At 39.8% G+C, this 22227-nt stretch overlaps 1 protein-coding gene across 1 annotated transcript; it reads right to left on the reverse strand.

Annotated features, from left to right (window-relative positions):
* Positions 1-5807: 5807 nt before the first annotated feature.
* On the reverse strand, positions 5808-6227 carry LOC114209323 (cytochrome c oxidase subunit 7C, mitochondrial). The gene has a single exon (XM_028103382.2). It carries the CDS (start codon positions 6132-6134, stop codon positions 5943-5945), a length of 192 nt encoding a protein of 63 aa, XP_027959183.1. The 5' UTR covers positions 6135-6227; the 3' UTR covers positions 5808-5942.
* Between the last annotated feature and the right edge of the window lie 16000 nt (positions 6228-22227).

Genomic DNA, 22227 nt, shown 5'->3' on the forward strand with positions numbered 1-22227 from the left:
GGCATCCGACTCTTGATCTCCGCTCAGATCTTGATCTCAGGGTTGTAAGTTCAAGACCTGATGGAGCCCACTTAAAAAAAAAAAAAAAAGATCCTCTCCTAGGCTCATTTCACACATAATTTCAAAACATTAAAATAGAAATAAATATAAAGATCCTAAGAACCTCCAGAGAATAATCAATAGAACTACGAAGAAACTTGGAAGAGACAGGTATAAAAATTGTCTTAGATGCATTGGATGCCAGCAGGCAATGCCTTTGACATTCTGAGCATAAAAACTAGGGACTTGAATTTTTTAGATCCAGTTGCTCTTGATCAGTCAAGTTAGGGCAGAATAATGATATAGCCAAGATATGGTAGATACTGAAGTTTGACCCATTTCATTCCCCAAATCCTTCTGCCCTGCCTGCTTCTCCAGTAGAGGCTGGTGAGTCCCACAGTTTGCTTCCAAGCTTTGTGCAGCCAGCAGTGGCCATGAGACATAGGTCTAGAGAGCAAGAGACAGGCAAAAGTCTGAAGAGGGTATTTTGGGGAATTTTTGTCCAGGTCCATGTATGCTTCAAAAATATTTTTGTTTGTTGGTTAAGTAGCTATTTCTGTGAATTTATTAGTCATGTTACCTACAGCATCTGTAATTCACTCTTTTTAGTATGTTTTATCAATACATTTCAGTGACCATCTTTTAAAAGCTGCAATTGGCCATTTACGTATCTGATTCTTCTGGAATCCTACTAGTTGCTGTTTCTCTCTCTTAAGGCACTAGAAATTGTATCTTGATTATTTTGTTCGTTTTAAGGCTCCATTTTTCTTTAGAGCTGAAGGCAAAAAATATTATCAGTGTGGCCGAGCAGATGGCTGTGTGACAGAGGGCAAGGAGCTAGCGTTCTATCTGAGGAAAATCAAAGCCTGGAGGGGCAAACAAACCTTCCTCCCTCCTATCTTCAGTCATGTAATGAAGGTGTTTATTGTTCAAAAATTATATATTTTGTCATATTAAAATTAATCTCCTGGCTTTATTTTGTTTCATTAGTGCCCAATATGTATCTGTACCCATCCCTTTATCTGCAAACTTTTTGCATATTTTTTCTTATAGACAGTTTGTTATATGTTGCTTTTTAATCCAGTTTTAGGAATCTTTTTGTGTTTTTATTTACATTACTTAAATGTAATAACATATTAGGAGGCTATACCATCTAATTTAATATTTTCTAATTATTTCTCTTTTCTGTTTTTTATTGAATAGATCCACATTTTGAGAGGGGGCATCAAATAGAAAGATATTTATGATATTCTAATTTTTTTTAGGTAGTTGCCACTAAATTATTAAGATCAATACTTGTTTATTTTTCTCCATCAATTTCTTTTATTTTTTTTAAGGATGTTTTTAAATTTAAGTACCTGGAAATAGGAAACCAGATTTGGTGGGGGGGAGAGAGGCTAGAACAAATAATGGCTACCTCCTCCCCAGCAGAACAGGGCGAGAAGGCGGCCCCTACACCTTCCATGGTCAACACAGGCCCCCTTCCTCACTCTGTTGTAGCATCCTAGGGGCAGGGCCCTACCTTCCCTGGGACTGAGGTGGTTGGTAACCCAGACTACCTTGCCTCAGGTACCTTGGAGAAGGGGAACATGGACAGAACAGGAGAAGGCAATGAGGACGAACATTTGGAGCTGGTCACAGCAGCCGTAACAGATGTCTAAGAATGGAAACATTGAGCAAAACCAACACAACTGTCCAGAGATAGTTTGTGAACAGAGAAAGAATGGAACCAGAACCTTGCGGGGTGGGAGGCGCAGAGGTGTGGGAGTGGGCAAGGCTAACTCCTTGCTATTAGTGCCCCATGTGAGGAAAGGGGAAATTGAGGCATAGGGTGGAAGAAGATGGGGTTGGACAGTGGCTCCAGCCCACCTCAAGTGGCTGCCACAGGGAACCTGGCCTCCTGGACCTGGCCTGGATAAAGGCTGGACTGCGTTTTCATTACTGCAATAGCTTCCAGGGTGGGAGTGGGTGGGCTGGAGCCCATTTAGAGAGGGTAGTGGGGTCCAACCCCTCCTGCCTTCCTTCCTGTGCCCTCAAGGTGGTTGTCCAACCTAGAGCAAGGACTAGACAAGGTAGGGAGGAAAAAAATGGGTGTGAGCCGCATCTGGTAAGACACAGGTTGGTTGGGGGCATGATGCCGCCAGCGTCCCTCCCCACTAGCCACACACCTGCTGCAGCCAATGTTGTGGCGTGAGTGGGGCAGATCAGAATGAGATGGGGCTTGGGCCCCTTGTAAGGCAGGGGAGCCCCGCCCCACCCCGCAAGGCCCCTTAGTGGGAAGCCAGAGGGAAGAGTGGGGAAGCAGAAGGGACCCCTAAACCCAGTCAGCTATGTCCCCACCGCTGAGTGTGGGGACGCAGCAGGGGCAGGGTGCAGCAAGGTGGGAAGTCGGCTTTGTCTGGGAGAGGAGGCGCGTGGGTGAGAGGCGTCCTGGAAACTCAGACCAAAGGAAAATTGCTCGGCACTCGGCCTCAGGGCCCTGCAGCAGGGGGATGGCGGGGGTGCGTGGGCCCGGGGGAGAGGGGCGCGGAAGGGGTGGTGGCGGTGAGAGCGGAGCCAGAGCTGTGCGGTCCCAGAAGGAAACTGCCCCTTTGGCGAAGAAGCAGGCAGCCCCACCGTCACTGCTCCTTCTTTGAGGACTCCTGCAAGATGCCCTCTTCTTCCTCCTTCTCCAGATTTTTTGCGGGAGTCTGCCCTTTGGTTTCCTCCCTGGAGTCGTGCTGGTTTTCCGGGTCTGGACAGCACCCTTGTTCTTGCTCCCCTTTGGTGGTGGCACTTGGCTGGGTTCCCCGCTCCCTACCTACGGGCGCCATCCGGGACCGAGGCTGCTCGAGCGGCCTGCCCCACCCCCGCTTCTCCGTGCTTGAAGGCCAAGGGCGGCTGGACCTCCAGCCCGGCTCGCTCATCCTCCCTTCTCTCCGGGGCAGGTGGACGAGCCATGGCTAGGATGCGGGCGCTGGGCCTGCGGTGGGTGGTAGCAGCACCAGCGCCGGAAATAGCCCGGGCTCCCAGTCCCAACTGGGGGACTCTGTCCACTTCTTGGACTTACCAACATCTCCGTCTTCTAGCAGACTTTCGTCTCTCTTTTATCATCCCAGGCCTTCCCACATCGTGCCACCCCTGCCCTCACTACTTTGATGTTTACAATTCATGTTCTGGGTTATTATAGATGTACTTTTTTTGTTCCTTTCTCTTTTAGACCATAGGCTATGTCACTAAGTCACTTCCATATGTCCTGTGTTATTCTCATTTTTTTCCTTACTGAAATATTTCTTCCAAGAGTGCTTCCGAAGAGACCTTCTATATCCCATACATGCTTATAGGTCCATGACAGTTAAGCTGAAGGCAAAATTCTGTTTGAAGTTTATCTCTTCTGATATTTTCAAAATGTTTGCCATTGTCTTTTCCAAATCCAATGTTGCTTTTGAGAAGTTTCATATTAATCTGGTGCTTGTTCTTTTGTGGGTACTTTGCTCTTTTTCTGTGTACTTTTATAATTTTCTCTCTTTGATGTTTAAAATAAACATGTCATCCTGTTTGACAGTTTAGAACCCTTTGGGTCTTAGATTTTTCAGCTTTAATTATGGAAAATTTCTCAGTTATTATTTCTTTATAATTAAAGAATTGTGTTTCCTCCTTCTGGATCTCCTATTACATGAATGTTGACAGCTTTACATGATAATATTTTAAAATTTTTCTAACTTTTTTCTACCTGAAGTCTTCTAAAGGACTTCTGGTCTTCTAAAGAGGAGACAAGTCCTAGTTGGCTCAGGCCTTTCCGGTTTTAGTACAGAAAGTTTAGACAATGAAACTCTTCAGTGCTTAGTAATAACAGGATGGTTGGTCATTCTGCTTCCAGATAAGACAGGTTGAACCCATTTTTTGTGACTTAATGATGCATATGGAATTCCTTTTTTCAACTATTGTTTTTCATATCCTATATTTCTATTTGGTTCTCCTTTAGTACTGTTCTCACTTCACTTTGCCAAAATCCTTTGTTCTTTCTCTGAGAGAGGCTTATTTTGAAATAGTAATCTATATATTCCATAAATTCTACTTTAAGTGATAAGGTTTTCTTAAATTGCTGTTGTGTCTTCCTCTCCTATGTTTGGTATTGTCCTGAGGACATCAGCTACTTTGACTGGGAATGGGGTCTAGTGTAATGAGCAGAAGCCCAAGTTTTGCTTCCTACTCATGCGGGTTAGTTTAAGGTACAAGGGTGTGTGTGTGTGTGTGTGTGTGTGTGTGTGTTTGTCTGTCTATATGTGTATGTGTGTTTGTGACTATATCTCAGGATGAAGAGCCCCTGGGGTCATAGTCTACGCCTGACCACTCCTTCCTGCCCCTCCTCTGCTCTCCCCAGCTAAGGCAAGCATGTCCCGAGAAACTCTCCTTTGATCTCTGCCCAGGCACTGCTCTTTTCAGGAGTATCTCCCACCTGGATCATAACCCTCTACACCATATACACATGAGCTAGTGCTCTTGGTCTGGGGGAAGGAGGAGAGAAGCTCAAGGGCCTCAGGTTGGCCAACACTGTTTGAACTTTTCCCTGAACCCAAATGGCTGCCACTCTCATGTCATCCTACCAACCTGGCCAGTGTGAGGTTTCCATTCCTTCCTTGCCTTGCAGAGTGAGGATGTGGGCAGGAGAGTTCTAGGGCAATGTAGTGGAGAGAGCAGAGTTCAGGTCAAATTCTCCCCCAGTTGCTCTCTGAGCCCCACACTCCCACTTTCAGCCTATTTCTGCCCCAAACTGCTGTTTCCTCTCAAACTGTATCCCAACTGCCTCCCGCCTCCCCAAGGGTTTCTCCAGTTTTACCAGAGTTTTTCAGACCAACGCAATTCTTTCCTTGTTCCAAGGCATCTTCTGGTTTAGTTTGGGGAAAATGAACTAGTTTCCCATTGTTTTCTGGCTCTGGAAGCTTGGCCTACATAGTGAGAATCTCCTTATGGCCTAATATAGAAAATTTTATAAATTTTTTTAAATTTAAATTTCAGGTAGTTAACATATAATGCAATATTGGTTTGTGGAGTAGAATTCAGTGATTCACCACTTACATACAACACCCAGTGCTCATCATAGCAAGTGCCCTCCTTAATGCCCATCCCCCATCTAGACCATCCCCCACCCATCTCCCTCCAGCAACCCTCAGTTTGTTCTCTATTGTCAGATTTTTTTAATGCCCAGTGTGGAGCCCAATGAGGGTCTTGAACTCATGACCCTGATATCAAGACCTGAGCTAAGATCAAGAGTTGGATGCTCAACAGACTGAGCCACTTTGAAATACAAATATTTCAAAGATACTTAGAATTTGCTGTCATAGGATACTTGTTCTTTTAAATTCATCTATAGGCCTTTTCCAGGTCTCCTTAATTACTGATCCCCTTGTTTATTTTTCATCCATCACATATTGGGGAGGAAGGCAGTTCTCCCAGCACTACTGTGTCTGTTAGTCTTTCCAGTATTTCCAACCATTTTGCTGTGCAGGTAGGTAGACACTATGCCTTTTGGTTCAATTCTCCTTAGTAAAACTTCATGGAAGTTATTATTTATTGTGAAATATAACTTTATTGGTATAAACTTTTTCTTCAAGTTGATATTTCAAATATATTAAATAAATAATATAATTTGATAATATGTTAATTTAGAGAACAGTTCTCCCATTTGGATGCCTTGTTTTGAGAGCACCTTGTTTGATATTAATGTAGTGGGAACAGCCTTCTCTCTTCACTTGACTAATGTGTTTTCCATGTCCTATGACTTTTTTTTTTTTGCATGCCATAAGTTTATTTACAAACATATTGAGTATGTTGAAAACAAGAGTTTGATCCATTTTTCAAAGAGACTGCACCTCTTAAAATGTTCCTTTTCACATCTGTTTGATGGAGTAATTAAAACATCCTTATTTCTTAAGCAGCTGATGTCTTACTATAAAAAAAGGTGCAGCAAATCCAGATCCAAAGTACAAAGTCATCATAAGTAGTAATCGCCACTTGTTTTCCACTGAAAATGGCAAATTCTTCCCTGGGCCTTCCTCATAGTGGCTCCTACGGACCACAGAGGTTGTGAACCTCCGGACGCTCTGTCCCAACATGGCGCTGTTGGAAGTTCTGTGAAAGGGGCAGAGCCCTAAGACCGTAGAAATGGCAGCACCACCAAGTCCTCCCCTTCTCACGACCTTGTTCCTCGGCGTCTGTCCTATGACTTTTAATCATTGTCTGTCATTTCATCTTATGTGTTTATCAATGAATAGCATACAGTTAGAATCTATCTTTCAGCCCAATATGACTTTTTTTTTAACATGAGCATTTTACCCAAATATACTTATTTAAATAAATGATTTACCATATCTTCCTTTTGTCATTCTGTTCCATTCCCTGTAACTTTGCATGCAAACTAAACTTTCTCTGCTGTATCTTCTCTAATGTTTTGGGAGGCAGTAGGATATAGCTTGAATAATAATGAGTGCATGCTCTGGAATCTGGCAGATCTGGCTTTTAATTCCTGTTCTACAAATGATGTGCTACATTGACTTCATGTGTGTCAACTCTAAGGTGTAGTTTCCTCATCTGTAAAATGAGATAACAATAGTTCCTGGTTCATAAAGCAATTATGGAAATTATAAAAAGATGATGCATTCAGGGAAATACAAATCAAAACCTCAATGAGATACCACCTCACACCAGTCAGAATGGCTAAAATGAACAAGTCAGGAAATGACAGATGTTGGCAAGGATGCAGAGAAAGGGGAACCCTCCTACACTGTTGGTGGGAATGCAGGCTGGTGCAGCCACTCTAGAAAACTAATGGAGGTTCCTCAAAAAGTTGAAAATAGAGCTACCTTACGACCCAGCAATTGCATACTGGGTATTTACCCCAAAGATACAAATGTTGTGATCCGAAGGTGTATGTGCACCCTAATGTTTATAGCAGCAATGTCCACAATAGCCAAACCATGGAAAGGGCCAAGATGTTCATCGAAAGATGAATGGATAAAGAAGATGTGGCATATATATACAATGGAATATTATGCAGCCATCAAAAACCCCAAAATCTTGCCATTTGCAATGACATGGATGGAACTAGAGGGTATTATGCTAAGCGAAATAAGTCAGAGAAAGACAAGTATCATATGATCTCACTGATATGAGGAATTTGAGAAACAAGATAGAGGATCATAGGGGAAGGGAGGAAAAAAACGAAACAAGATGAAACCAGAGAGGGAGACAAACCATAAGAGACTCTTAATCTCAGGAAACAAACGGAGGGTTGCTGGAGTGGTGGGGGGTGGGAGGGATGGGGTGGCTGGGTGATGGACACTGGAGAGGGTATGTGCTATGGTGAGCACTGTGAATTGTGTAAGACTGATGAATCACAGACCTGTACCCCTGAAACAAGTAATACATTATATGTTAAAAAAAGAAGATAGTAGGAAGGGAAAAATGAAGGGGGAGAGATCGGAGGGGGAGACGAACCATGAGAGACTATGGACTCTGAGAAACAAACTGAGGGTTTTAGAGGGGAGGGGGTGGGGAGATGTGTTAACCTGGTGAGGGGTATTAAGGGAGGGCATGTATTGAATGGAGCACTGGGTGTTATATGCAAACAATGAATCATGGAACACTACATCAAAAACTAATGATGTAATGTATGGTGACTAACATAACATAGTAAAATAAAATTTAAAAAAAAGACAATGCATGTGAAGAACTTTGTATACTGCTTTGCAAATAGTCCATGATCAATTTTTAGCTGTTATTATTGAAATATTACTGTTTATGTTTGAAACTTACTGGTGTTGACCATTAATTTTTTCAAAGCTGTCTTTAGTCTAGACTTCTTGTAATAGCATCAACAGTGACACAAAATCTTTAATTCCTCTCATTTTTGGCAAGCAGTTTTAGTATGTTATTCTATCTTTTCTCCCTTCCCCCTTCCTTCTCTTTTTCTAACAAAACCTGAAATGAATTCAGATATATTTTAAGTTAATTTTAAGATTATCTAATCTCATTTTGAGAGCAATCTTTAACATTTGCTTTGTTTTATAATGAATTTAAAGTTTGTATTTTTGTGTATTTTAACTTGTTTCAGTTCTCACCACTCATTACTGAACTCTTAAATCAGCCTCATCTGGGCATGAAGCAAAAATACTACTTTAAGCCTCACTGAACTATGAGGGCAGGTATGGCTATAGACTATGAAAAGAGGGATTTGGTATAGTTTTGTGTGTTTCATGTGCATTCTCTTTGATCCCAATTAATGAAGAGCAAAATCAGGAGCATCCCCTTGCCTGCTGTGGGCTATTTTTGTACCTTACCATAGAAGAGGAGAGTTCACTGGCTACAGTGATGACTTTATTTGTGATATTTGGCAAAGGATTCCAAGTAATTTCAGTTATAGATGCTATAATTTCTTACTCACCATACCTGAAATCTCGGTGGTGAAGTTCTTGAGGCCCAACCTCAGGTCCAATGTAATGATCTCCACGGTCCTAGCATTGAAAAACTATTGATGTGCCGTATGGGCCCCCACCTCATTTAATGAAAAATAGCCCCCCAAACTATACGATAGATATTAGAACATCCAGTTCAAATCTGGCATTTCTCACAGTCCCTTGGATGTTTTAAGAGCATAAAGATTTCAAAACCAAGTCTCATGTTTTGATGGCCTGTTTTCAGAGGAGCTTCAACACATGCTTTGTTAGCCTATTGGGTTATTTAGCACAGGTCACATTTCCCCCTCTACGCCCAGCAGGCAAATCAAATGCCTACGGGGCAGGAGGTAACACAAAGTGACTGAAGCCATTATGTGTAGGGTCATAAAGGGTTGGGGACTGTGGCCACTAGGAGAAGATACCCTTTCTAAGAGTGCCAGGGGCTGTTCGGCTCCAGATAGCTGTTGCCAAGAATTAATGTAGACTAAATACTGCCAATTTTATAATAGAAGCCTGAAATGCAAATTTTATGTGGCTGCCTCCCACATTAATTCTGGCAAGTAGTAGAAACTGTTTAGTAGTTACACATTTTGTTTATTTGTAATATATACTTTGTGGGTCAATAAGACACAGCAAGAAGCTCAATCCAGGCCGATGGGTACCACTTTGTGACCTCTCACATCCATGGCCTTCATGTCTACTGACACATAACAGGGAAGACAATTCAGAATACATTTCCCACCATTTGGTGGCAGGGCGGGTGGGGGGGTTGTCAAAAGAGATTTCAGCTGATTTAAAGAAGATGGAAAATGTTGCTAATTTCTTACAGGTTGGAATGTGTGATACTCACAATAACTCATAACACAAATAATGGTTTGGAATCTGACTGTGCCTCTTACTAAGAGTTCAAAAGTTCTGCAGTAAAGTATATGACAATATACCAGTCACTACCCCAGAGACCAAGCCTCCAATCAGGATGAATAAAGCATACTTCTAAATGTAAATCTTTTTCAGTAATCATTATTATGTATACTGATTGATTATTCTTTGTTCTGATAAATGCATTCCCATTAAACCAGTTTCCTTAACTCTTCTCTATATTTCAAGCCCTGGCTACCTATCAATATGGCTTTAATTTCCCCCCCCTCTTAGAGTCTTAAGTATATTTTGGATGGAGCAAAATTGTTTTTCATCTCACAGAGTAGTTTTCTAACAACCACGGAGAACATTTTAATTGCAAATGCAGTGACTCCAAATAGCTAGGCAAATTAGCATAAATACAGAACTGAAAGCTGTTAGGAGAGCCCTAAATTAAGTCAGGCTACAAGAAGAAATCTTAGTGAACAGAAAAATCTCAAACAGAGACAACTCACAGACTTGGTGCTGTCGTTCTGGCCGATGGTACTTACAGCTGTGCATTCTTCCTACTTAGTGCAGGGCATTCACATAATTTGGGTGCTCAATATATACTTGTTCAGTGAATGAATGAATGCGTAGGCTATGGCTCCCGGCTTTCACCACACATTTATCCTAAATGCCTCTGCTGGATTAATACTGCTACAAAGCTGATCTCATCATGTGATTCTTCAGCTCAAAATGCTGTTGCATTGTCTACAAAGCAAACATATTCTTGGCCTGAATAAAACCTTGTTTTACTTTTAATTCTTGCTACTTCTAAAGTAAGCCTTTTTACCCCAGCCAAACACATCATTTAACACACTTCTTAAAATACCCACATACAACCTTTTCCCACCGCTGAAACCTAATTAAATCCTCTCCATCCTGTTGGTTTAGGTGGTTGCTCATTTCCTTAATGAAATACTCCTTGGGCACACCAGCTTCCATTGCTTTCATCTTAATAATAATCAACACCCAGCCCTTGTAAATTCAGATTCCTCCCCAGACCTAATCAATAAACTCTAGAGGAGAAGGCTGGGAATCTCCTCCAGGGGTATTGTCTTTTTTTTTTTTTTTTTAAGATTTATTTATTTTAGAGAGAGGTGTTGAGTGGGGCTCATCTCACAACCCTGAGATCCTGACCTGAACCAAAATCAAGAGTCTGTTGCTTAACTGACTGAGCCACCCAGGCGCCCCAAACTCCATGGGTACTTTTGAAAGAAAAGTATAGGGGGGAGTGGGCCATATTGCATACTTTTTTTGTCAAGTAATCATTGGTAGCTTTTTAGTGTTACCTTTTCCTCGGTATTTCTCCGGGGTGAAATAATGTGCTCCTGATGTATGGGGACTATATTTTTAGCTACACTGTGCCTAACGTCATTCTGAGAGTCAATCATTTACAAATTCCATCTACATAAATGGATTATCTGCTAAAAATTTTGCCCAGGCAAACCTTTTTTAAAAATGTGATTTGCAACATTGGTCCCTAGTAGAAGTATTTGTGAAGAACAAATGTTTCTAGTTTACAATGTTCCTTTTTATTTGGTTAGGGAAGGAATAGAAAAATATATTACATAGCTTCAGTGTTAAAAGGGAAAAGGGGCATACAGGATTGTTTAGGAGTAAACTCTGGTTAAGTGCTTACTCATCAGAGATTCTATATTTAAGCACTAATGTTGGAAGGAATTCAAGAATAGACAATTCTCCATGAATATTTAAGTAAGCCAGAAATGTCAAATGAAAAAGTGAGACCTATGAAACTGGAACCAAACATCTAAAATTCCATAATCAATTTTGATTTTTTTAAAAAAGGTTAGTGGATGGGACATTGATTCGATACTAATGTGTCTTCTTCAATTTGAGTTCTAAAGTGAGTAATCCATTTTATTTTGAAGGTCTTTCCTATTGGGTATCTTTTAGTGAATTTGTTGACCTTCGAAATCCATATAGGTAATGAGAAAATAGAAGCAGAACCAGAAAATTCTGGTTTCTTAAAGCAGGAAAGGAGTATTTTCCAACTTAAAACTCCAATTTTTCCAACTGGAAATAGGATAAATGAAGTTTTCTGTTCAAATACTCTCTATTCCATCGATCTAATTGAAATGATAAAAGAAATGGCTGTTTAGAGATTTACAGGAACATAACCATGACTGTCTGATAAAGGATGAGTGTATGAGAAGTTCATTTTAGCTTCAACGTGTTTTCTCAGGAAAGGAGAAAATGCCATTTCTGGAGGAAGAAAAGCTGACCTGACCAAGTAGTTTATTAGAAGAAGCAAAGAGATAATCTAAGGAGATTTTAAAGAAGCTGAAATAGGAGTTTGGCTTAAAAGGAAATGCCACAGTTTCTGTACTATTTTCAAAGTATTTTTGTACATTTGATAACCTTCTTTATACTTTTGTGACAGCAGTGGTCTATGTCACACTGATTTGCATTTGCTCTATGTGGTGCCAACTTAGAATTCTTCTCTTATTACATTTCATGCTCCAGAAATATCAAAACACTTGTCAGTCTCTGGGTGTACCATGCTCTCTGAACACTGTGTTTCTCAAATGCTGTTTGGAATGTCCTTCCCAGCTCACACATTGCAGACTCCTAATCTTCTAAGTATGGGCTAAAACATCATTGCTTCCATGGTAATTCCCCTGTCTCAAGATAAACTTAGAAGTTCCTTCCTCTTTGGCCCCATGGTGTTTCATGTGTCCCCGGTGTCTATTTACCTCTCCATTTCACCATGAGATTGTAAACAATTTGAGGCCCAGAGTGTGAGGGTTTGGGGGTTTTGTTTTTGTTTTTTGGTCTCATTCTTTTCAGTGCCCAGAGCAGTTGTTCTTGCCCTACAGTAAGAATTCACCTGTAAATATATTGCAAATGAATGGAAATTAGACAATTAGTAGTGATCAATAAATCTGCTGGTAACTGAGGGCCTCTATTATATTTTTCGTATTAAAAAGAACCCCTCCCAAATCTTGTAAAACTGATTTTCCCTGGGTGTGTCCTCATAACAAGATTGAAAACTGGTGAGTCCAAATCTAAGGAATTGTTTGACGATTTGTCTTCTTTCCAACCCTGATTTTTCTGAGCAGTTCCCCAGTGTCTTTGTGGGCTCCCCTCCTTAAGGCACTACTCTCTTTTCACTTTTAAATATTCCTCTCTACACAAAAATCAGAAAAAGTTTAGATAATATTCATTTGTGCTTGTTACATAATAGGTTATAATTGAGTAAGGTCCAATACTTTACCTTAATTATGTGTAAATAATGTAGTCTAATTCATTTGTTTGGGGTACAAAGTTCCTATTCAAATTAATTGTGAGACTTCTGATTCAAAGTAGTGAATTGAGCTCATGCTTTTTCACTTCCCCTCCTGAATCCCTAACAATAATGAAAAAAATATCTATAATCATCACGACAAAGAAATGGAAGATGGACAAGGATTTTAACTTGTTTGGAAAAGATGGAAAATAGATGAAACAATAACTAATAAAGCAGAGTAGATGCCCTATTGCCTAGAAACAATGTGTAGAGGATACTGATAAAGAGAGAACCCTCCACAGCTGCCTGGGGGGCCCAGTGGTTAAGCACCTGACTCTTGATTTAGCTCAGGTCCTGATCTTAGGGTCAGGAGATCAAACCCCCCGTTGGGCTCTGTGCTCAACACAGAGTCTGCTTAAGACTCTCTCTCCCTCTCCCTCTGCCCTCCTCTAAAATAAGTAAGTAAGTAAGTAAGTAAGTAAATAAATACTTTTAAAAAAAGAGAGAGAGCAAGCCCTGTGCTATTCAGCCCCTTGGGGACACTCAAAATTTGCAGACACCAGGCACAGTGGATGATGCTAAAAACACCAAAATTAATGTGAGCAATCATGGAGGGCCCTTTTTTCTTCTAAACACATTGAATAAAGGGGACAAAATTTGGTGGGTTAGGATGAAATCTGGCCAAAACCAGGGCAGCTTTGGCCTTCTGGCATATGGGGGACTTCTCTCGGTACATGCATCCTAAAACAATGCCTGCTAGTTGACAAGCTCACCCCACAGATACAAAATTTCCAATCTGCCTTTTCAATTCTTCAGTCATAAATATGATGAACAAAAATCATAGAAATGAATGAAGAAGAACAAAATAGAAGGAGGAAAACTGACCTGAGAGGAAACAGATGACTCAGGCAACAGAAAAGAACATAATTTTGTTTTTCTCTAAATAGTAGCTGAAACGTATGGTGATTAACATAACATAATAAAATTAAATTAAAAAAACACAAAATTCTATTTGTGTAACACAGGAGAAAGATACCCTGTAAAGAGAACGCTTAGATAAGAAGAGATTTTTCCTAACCAAAATGCTATGGAATATCGGGGGGTGGGGGGAAGCTGAAGAGAGATTTCAGGAAGTTGAGCAAAAAGAGATGGAAAAATAAGGCCAGAATCAGAAAGGATCATCTCAGTGGGTCCAACAGCAGGTGAGCTGTTTGTCCTTATGTGGTTGTGCAATTCACAATTTGTAACAGCGGAACAAGACTGGTCTGGAGAGAGAGATTAGAAATAACAGAGAAGAGGAAACGAGAATTTTCTAGAGTTGAAAGATATGCATCTTCAGATGTGAGTACCAGAACCCTGAGGCTAAAGAGATTATTTTCATTTCCATTGTTCAGTCAATGTGTTTTGCCTCCCAAATGTAAAAGTCTAAAGATACAAGTGAGCATGTGATGAAATGGGAATCACTATACACTGTTGGTGGAAGTGTTAACTGGGATGATTACTTTGAAGAGCATTTTGTCAGTACCTAGTAAAGCTGAAGCACACAAATTATGAGGAAAATTCCACTTACGGATCTATTCTCTGGAGAAACTGGGACCTTTCCTTAAGAAAACATAAATAAGATTATTCTTTGCAACACTGTTTATAATAGAAAAAACAGATTGTTGTATAATAGTTAAAATTACTATGTATCAACATAGGTAACTCCCAAAACCATTATGTTGAGAAAAAAAAAGAAAAAGCAGGTTATAAAATGATACATTCAGAAGATACTATTTAAGCAAATTTAACAATCCAAAACATGATATTGTATATTTTTTGATAATGAAAATAGAAAAAAATCCCAGAGATTAAAAGAAGCAAAGAAACAATTCAGGTCATTCAGAAAGAACATGACTCAGGGGCGCCTGGGTGGCTCAGTTCGTTAAGCATCTGCCTTTGCTCAGGTCATGATCTCAGGGCCCTGGGATTGAGCCCCACATCCGGCGGGGCTCCCCCCTCAGTGGGGAGTCTGCTTCTCCCTCTCCCTCTGCCCCTCTCCATGCTTGTGTGCTCTCTCTCTCTCACTCATTCCCTTTCTCTCTCACTCACTCTCTCTCAAATAAATAATAAATAAAGTCTTCTTAAAAAGAGAAAGAATATGAATCAGACTGGCATAGGCTTCTAACAGCAATATTGAATATTAAAAAATATAGAGTGATACATTAAAAATTCTGAAGCTATATGATCTTTTTGCCTATTGAGTTCTATCGAGGTAGAATTTACATACCATAAAACTTACCCATATTAAGTGAAAATATCAAAGATTTTTAGTAAATCTATAAAATTGTGAAGCTATGCTCAAAATCTAGTTCTAGAACATTTTCATCACTTCAAAAAGATTCCCCATAATAATAGTCAATTCTCAGTCACACCCCACATCCAAGTAACCTCTAATTGGCTTCTCTCCCCATAGATTTGCCTTTTCTATACATTTTACATAATGAAATAATACAACAAATAATCTCTTGCATCTGGTTTCTTTCACTTAGCTTAATGTGCTGGAGGGTTATCCATATTGTAGCAAGTATCAGGAACAAGTTGCTGTTTATGTTTATATTTAACTTTTAAAGAAACTTTCAAACTGTTTTCCAAAGTTGCTGTATCATTTAACATTTTCACCGGCAATGTACAGGGTTTCAGCTTTTCCACATCCTCACCAACACTTGTTACTGTCTTTTTTATTACAGTCACACAAAGTAGGATCTCATTGTGGTTTAATTGTATTTCCCTAATGATTAATAAGGTTGAGTATCTTCAGGTGTGTATTAGCCTCTTTGATAAAATATCTAATAAAATGATTGGTTGATTTTTAAAAGTTGGGTTGTTTGTCTTTTTATTATTGAATTATGTCTTTTATATATTATGGATCCTAGGACTACAGCAGATACATGATTTATAAACATGTTCTTCTAATCTGTGGCTTATCTTTTCATTTTCTTAAGGGTATCTTTTGAGGCACAAAAGTTTTTAATTTTGATGAAGTTCACTTTACCAATTTTATCTTTAAAGATCGTATTTTTACCATTATATTTAAGAACTCCTTGCATAACCAAGGGGAGCTTCAGTGGCTCATTAGGTTGAGCGTCCAACTCTTGATTTAGGCTTGTGTCATGATCTTGGGGTTGTGGGATCGAGCCCTATGTCAGGCTCCACACTCAGTGGGGAGTTAGCTTAAGATTCTTTCCCTCTGCTCCTTCTCCTGCTCACCTGCTCTCTCTCTCTCTAAAATAAATGAATAAATCTTAAAAAAAAAAACTATTTGCGTAACCGAGTCATGAGGTTTTCTCTTGTGTATTTTTCTGAAGTTTTTATAGTTGTACCGCTTACATTTAGGTGTTTGATCTATTTAGAGTTAATTTTTGTGATGCTATGAGCTAAGAGTCTAAATTAATCCTTTTGAACCTGGAAATTATTCCAGCACAATTTGTTAAGAAGTCTGTGTTATGGGTTAAATTGTGCTCCCTGTTTCCCACCCACCCAATTCATATGTTGCCATCTTAACCCCCAGTACCTTAGAATGTGGCTGTATTTGATACAGGGTCATTGAAATTGTAATTAGTGGGGCGCCTGGGTGGCTCAGCGGGTTAAGCGACTGCCTTCGGCTCAGGTCATGATCCTGGAGTCCCGGGATCGAGTCCCGCATGAGGCTTCCTGCTCAGCGGGGAGTCTGCTTCTCCCTCTGACCCTCTTCCCTCTCGTGCTTTCTATCTCTCATTCTCTCTCTCTCTCAAATAAATAAATAAAATCTTAAAAAAAAAGAAAATGTAATTAGTTAAGATGAGGTCATCCTGGAATAGGGTGAACCCTTGATCCAATGCAACTGGTTTCTTTATAACAAGAGGAAATTTGGACACAGATATGCACATAGGGAGAATACTATGTGAAGATGAAGGCAAAGATTGGAGTGATGCTTCTACAAGCCAAAGAAACCAAAGATTGTCATTGAACTCCTAGAAGCCAGGTGAGACACCTGGAACAATTCCTCCCTCACAGCCTCAGAAGAAGCTACCCCTACTGACACTTTGACTTCGGACTCCCGGCCTCCAGAACTCTGAGAAAATGAATATCTGTTGGTGAAGCCACTGATTTTGTGCTATTTTGTTACAGCAGCCCTAGCAAACAGATACAGATTGGCTGTATGATTTTTAACCTAAAATTCTAATCTTAGCTCAAACTCTTAATCAAGGAAGAAGGCTGAATGAGGGCATTTTTTCTGATATGCAAGGACTCAGAAAGTTTATATCCAACACACCATTTCTTAGGAAGTTACTTTAGGGTATATTGTAGTAAAATGAGGGAGAAACTAGGAAGAAGAAGAAATGTGATCTGGAAAGTGTGGAACTAGGAGAGGAAGAAAGGAAGTACCAGGTGACAGTTAGGTAGCAGGTCTGCAGAGCAGTTGATCTGGATTACGGTGGGAATATGGAGAGTCTTAGGAGGGATTCCATAGACTTGTTTGTGCTTTTGTTGTTGGAAAAATGTAGCTTTATGATAAAAATGGGAAAAAAACCCCACAAGAATCTTTTATTCATTTTCTAGGGCTGTCATAACAATGTACCACAGACTGAGTGGCTTAAATAACAGAATTTTATTTTCTCACGGTTTTGGTGTCTAGAAGTCTAAGATCAAGGTGTCAGCAGAGTTGATTTCTTTTGAAAGCCTCTCTCCTTAGCTTGTAGACAGATGGTCTTTTGTGTGTGTCTGTGTCCTAATCACTTCTTTTTATGAGGACGTTGGTCATATTGGACTGGAGCCCACCCACATGATCTCATTTTACCATAATTACCTCTTTCAAGGCCCTATCTTCAAATACAGTCACATTCTTAAGTAGGGAGGATTAGGACTTCAGCAAACGAATTTTGGAATGGGAGTGGGGGACATGATTCAACCCATAACCAAATTGAAGAAAAGAATACAGATTCAGTGGTCTAGTTTTTCAGCCATCTTTCTTCACAGCCGGAAACACTGAAATTTTCCTTCCTCCCCCACATATGGCAGTGATTGTTTACATTGTGGGGGTGCTAGGTGGTAGACCACTCTCCCCCAGATTTCTTTCCCCGAGGCACTCCACCTCATCAGAGTAGGTTTGGGCTCCCCATGCTATAGTTAATTGGGAATACAGCTCTTTCAGTTCACCCCTATATGTCTGCTGATGTTCTCCCCGGTATGGCAGTGGTGATATCAATGGAACTCAGTTGATCTGAGTATCAAGGCAACAACAGAAGGTGAGCACCATGCAGAATGGTTTATGTGTGCTGTCTCTAAAAGAATAGCCCTGTCTCATGTCAGCCAACTTTTGCAACATGAGTGTGCTGGCCCATTGGTGCTATACCTATTTTCAGTAGAAAGTTAGAAATCTGGATTTTTATGTGGTACTTTCCAAATTCTAAATGCGATTAACAAATTCAAATTTGAAACACTGTGGATCCAATGCCTTCTGAGCCAAACTAAACATTTCTACAGGTGGAATTTGGCTAATTTGTAAACTTGGGGCTGACTTTACCTGGCCCTCTCCTAGACATCTTGCAAATATTTCATCATTGCCAGTTCTGTACTACAAAGGCCATCAGGCATGAGGCCACCATTTTATTGAAGCACAGTGGGAGGGCAGGTTTGGCTAAGGTCACAACGCTAGTTAAGGTCACAAAGCTAGGTAATAGGAAAGCCTGGTCTAGAAGACAGGTCTTCTGACTCCTTGGTCACTGCTTTTGCCTGCACATTCTCTCATTTTCCTGTTGACTTCTGATAAATTGACCTATAGTTATTCCCTAACACTTTCTTTCTCTTTTAATCATTCAGTTTGTATCAATTTGTATTCAATTTGCATCTGCTCTTTTTATGAGTTTAGATTCCTCTGAGACTGTGTATAATCAGTTCAGTGGGCAGTCGTATATGGCCCTGAAGTGAAAACTTTCTGATTTTCAACCTGATAAGTCACAAAAATTTTGTGAAACTCTTGGTCTTTTTGACAACTTCACTCTCTATGATAACTGGTGGAAAGATTATAGTGATTAATTAAGAATTGGTTATTCAAAATATTGTATTATTAGGCTATTAAAATGTGATTATTTAAAAAGAAAATTTCTTGACTGAAATCTGAGAAAAATAAAGTCACATAAATGTATTAGATTTCCTTTTTGAAACATGAAATGTTTTGTTTAAGTAAAACTTCAGCTCTTGTCATGAGAAGAAAAATAAAGGTATTTCAGATGACACCTAAAAATTTATAGATTGTTACAAATCTACAACTTATATTTATTAAGTGTAATGTGTACTTAATATTATATAAGCAAATTCCTAATGACTTATTATTCTTCCCTAAAAGGAGGTAAAACAGAATTCTGCCTAATTTTGATGTAAAACATTAAATTGCAATAATTTAAATTATTTTCAGTAAGCCATGCCCCATATTGATTCTCGGTCAACATTTTTGGAAAGTTGATCTTAAAGTTGTACCCACTGTATCAGGCTGCTCATTTTTGCAGAAGTTCTAGGGTAACTTTAAGTCGACCTTTGCATGTACCCTCCCCTTTACAGCCCTCAGTTTGTCACGGCTATGACTATTTGAACCTTATCTACAAGCTTATAGCATTCTCTTTAGGACCAGTGCTGTCCCTAAGTAGGATATATTAAAGCATGTTAGGCAGTCTGTCTAGAATTCAGCAGAACTTTCCTTATCTTGCTAGTGATCCAGCTTTGAGCTTATCTCCAGTTCTAATACTTAGGCACTTATATTTTCTCTCAGACGTAGTTTTTTTCTGTAACACACATAAGATGATACTCATGAAAAAAAGTACACAGACTGTAAGTGCTCAATTATCTCAAAGTGAATACAGTCAATTACCACCACCTGGGTAAGAAATAGAACACGAACAGCACCCCAGAAGCCCTGTGTTCCCTGCCAATCACGATCTGCTACGCTTTTCCCAAAGTTTATACTAGTCTGCCTTCTAATGCCTAGTTTTGAACTTTATGTACAGAGAATCCTGGTACATATTCCCTCATGACTGGCTTCTTCACACTCCATACTGTAAGAGATCCCACTAAGTTACAGATAGCAGTAGTTCATTCTTTTTCACTGTTGTATAAAATTCCATTGTATAAATGTACTGTAATTTATTTTGCTTACCTACTAATGTTGCACATACCCACTCCCTCCCCCCCCCCCCCGTTTTTGCTCCTGTGAGTAATGCTGTTCTGGAAATTCTTGAATATATCTTTTGGAGTACATAAGCATGCATTTCTGTTGAGTATACATGAAGTCAAGTCAAGCTGTGGGGTCACAGAGTATTTGCAGATGCTAGGATGATGCCAGTGTTTTCCAACATAGCTGTGTTCATTTATACTCACTTACAATGTAGAAGATTTCTCATTTGTTCTTAGCCTCACCAAAGATCTGTCTTTTAAATTTTATCACTTGGGAATGTTGTGCTATTTCATTGCCATTATAATTTGCATTGTTCTGCTGATTGATGAATTTGGGCTCCTTTTCAAATGTGTGTTGGCCAGTAAATGATTCTCTCTCTCTCTTTTTTAAAGATTTCATTTATTCACTTGAGAAAGAGAGAGCTCAAGAGAGAACATGAGCAGTGGAGAGGGGCAGAGGGAGAGGGAGAAGCAGGCTCCCCACTGACCAGGGCGCCCGATGAGGGGCTCAATTCCAGAACCCTGAGATCATGACCTGAGCTGAAAGCAGATGCTCAACTGAATGAGCCACACAGGTGCCCCCATTAAATTATTCTCTTATAAACTGTCGGTTCAAGTCTCTTGTCCACTTTCCTATTGTCTATTTTTACTAATTGGTAGGAGTTCTATATATATAATGGATAGAAATCTTGAGTCAATTATATTGGTTGAAAATATCCTTTCCTACTCTTTGGTTTGCCTTTTCACAGCCTTAATGGTGTTTTGTTGAAAAGCAGAAAGCTAATGAAGTTTAATTTTCCTAACACTTCCTTTATTGAGACTGCTTTTTGTATCCTTTTAAAGAAATATTTCCCTATCCCAAGGTTTGAATCTTTTCCTGTGCTGTCTTCTGGAAGCTTTTTTGCTTTGTTTTTTGTAGTTAGATCTATAATCAACCTGGAATTAATTTTTGTGACTGGTGTGAGGTATGGAAAAGTTATATTTTTTCTTTATGGCTACCTAAGTAACCTAGCACCATTTATTGGAAAGATTGAGCTTTCCTCATTTGCTGCCTGTGTGTGTGTTTCTTTATGTGTTTAAAGACTACTATTGCAAGTGGAAATGTTTTTTTGTAAGATGCTCTGAGACTCGGTCATTATTAGTGGTCACAAATAGATGCAAACACATTTGAAGTTTTATTTGTAAATTACAATATATCATATCTCATAAGAAATGCCAAGAAAAAAGAAGAGGCAGATAAGGTTAAAGAAACCAGAAACGGGAGGAGAAGAAAGAACCCCATATAAGATATTCTAGCAATGAGGAGGTGAGTCAGAGCCCCCACAGATCTGTTCTCAGAAAATTAAAAAGGAGAATATACAGTCTATGAACACCTACATCATGGTGGCAGGAAGAATTTTCCAAGTTTGCACACACCCATATTTCAAGACTGGTGAGGTGTGTGGCAGGAATTTAAGTGCACTTTAAATGTGAGACTGACGAAGAATCCATAGGTCTCTAGAAGAGACTAGGGAGGCTTCCCCTAGTTGTAAGTTACTGAAGGAAGTGACAACAACAATGGGCAATGAAGGTGGTTTAGTTTTTTTTTTTAATTTTTATTGTTATGTTAATCACCATACATTACATCATTAGTTTCTGATGTAGTGTTCCATGATTCATTGTTTGTGCATAACACCCAGGGCTCCACGCAGAATGTGCCCTCTTTAATACCCATCACCAGGCTAACCCATCCCCCCACCCCCCTCCCCTCTAGAACCCTCAGTTTGTTTTTCAGAGTCCATCGTCTCTCTTGGTTCGTCTCCCCCTCCGACTTACTCCCCTTCATTCTTCCCCTCCTGCTATCTTCTTCTTTTTTTTTCTTAACATATATTGCATTATTTGTTTCAGAAGTACAGATCTGTGATTCAACAGTCTTGCACAATTCACAGCACTCACCATAGCACATACCCTCCCCTATGTCTATCACCGAGCCACCCCATCCCTCCCAGAAGGTGGTTTAGGTTTGAACAGAATGCTTCATTGCTGAATAATTGTATTATGCTCTTTCTAATCCTAACTGTGGAATTCCTCCCCGTAATAACTTAAGAGAAGTTGGGGCTGTCAGAGATTTAAAGATTCCAGAAGCTTCCACTTGGGAAGGAAATAGACGTTGAAGAGTGAGAGTATCAAGAGTTTCACTTGTTGCTTTTCACTTTCAAAAAGGGAAGTCTCAGTTTCTGCCTGTGGCTGGTGATCATGTAGAGAGAAGGAAGAAGTATGCAAAAAGGCACCCATAGGAATGGGCCAAGGAGGTGGTTTGTACAGGGCTCAGGGTGGAGGGTGAAAGAGCTTTGACTTTTATTCCATTGCAGATAATAGCCGTTATCATGTGACAGATCTAGTTCCATTTATTAGGAATAATCTTTTAATCAATTC

Source organism: Eumetopias jubatus, unplaced genomic scaffold (genome assembly GCF_037043125.1).
Source record: "Eumetopias jubatus isolate StellerSeaLion01/CBP00866 unplaced genomic scaffold, mEumJub1_p1.0 scaffold_6, whole genome shotgun sequence".
Classification (NCBI taxonomy): Eukaryota; Metazoa; Chordata; class Mammalia; order Carnivora; family Otariidae; genus Eumetopias; species Eumetopias jubatus.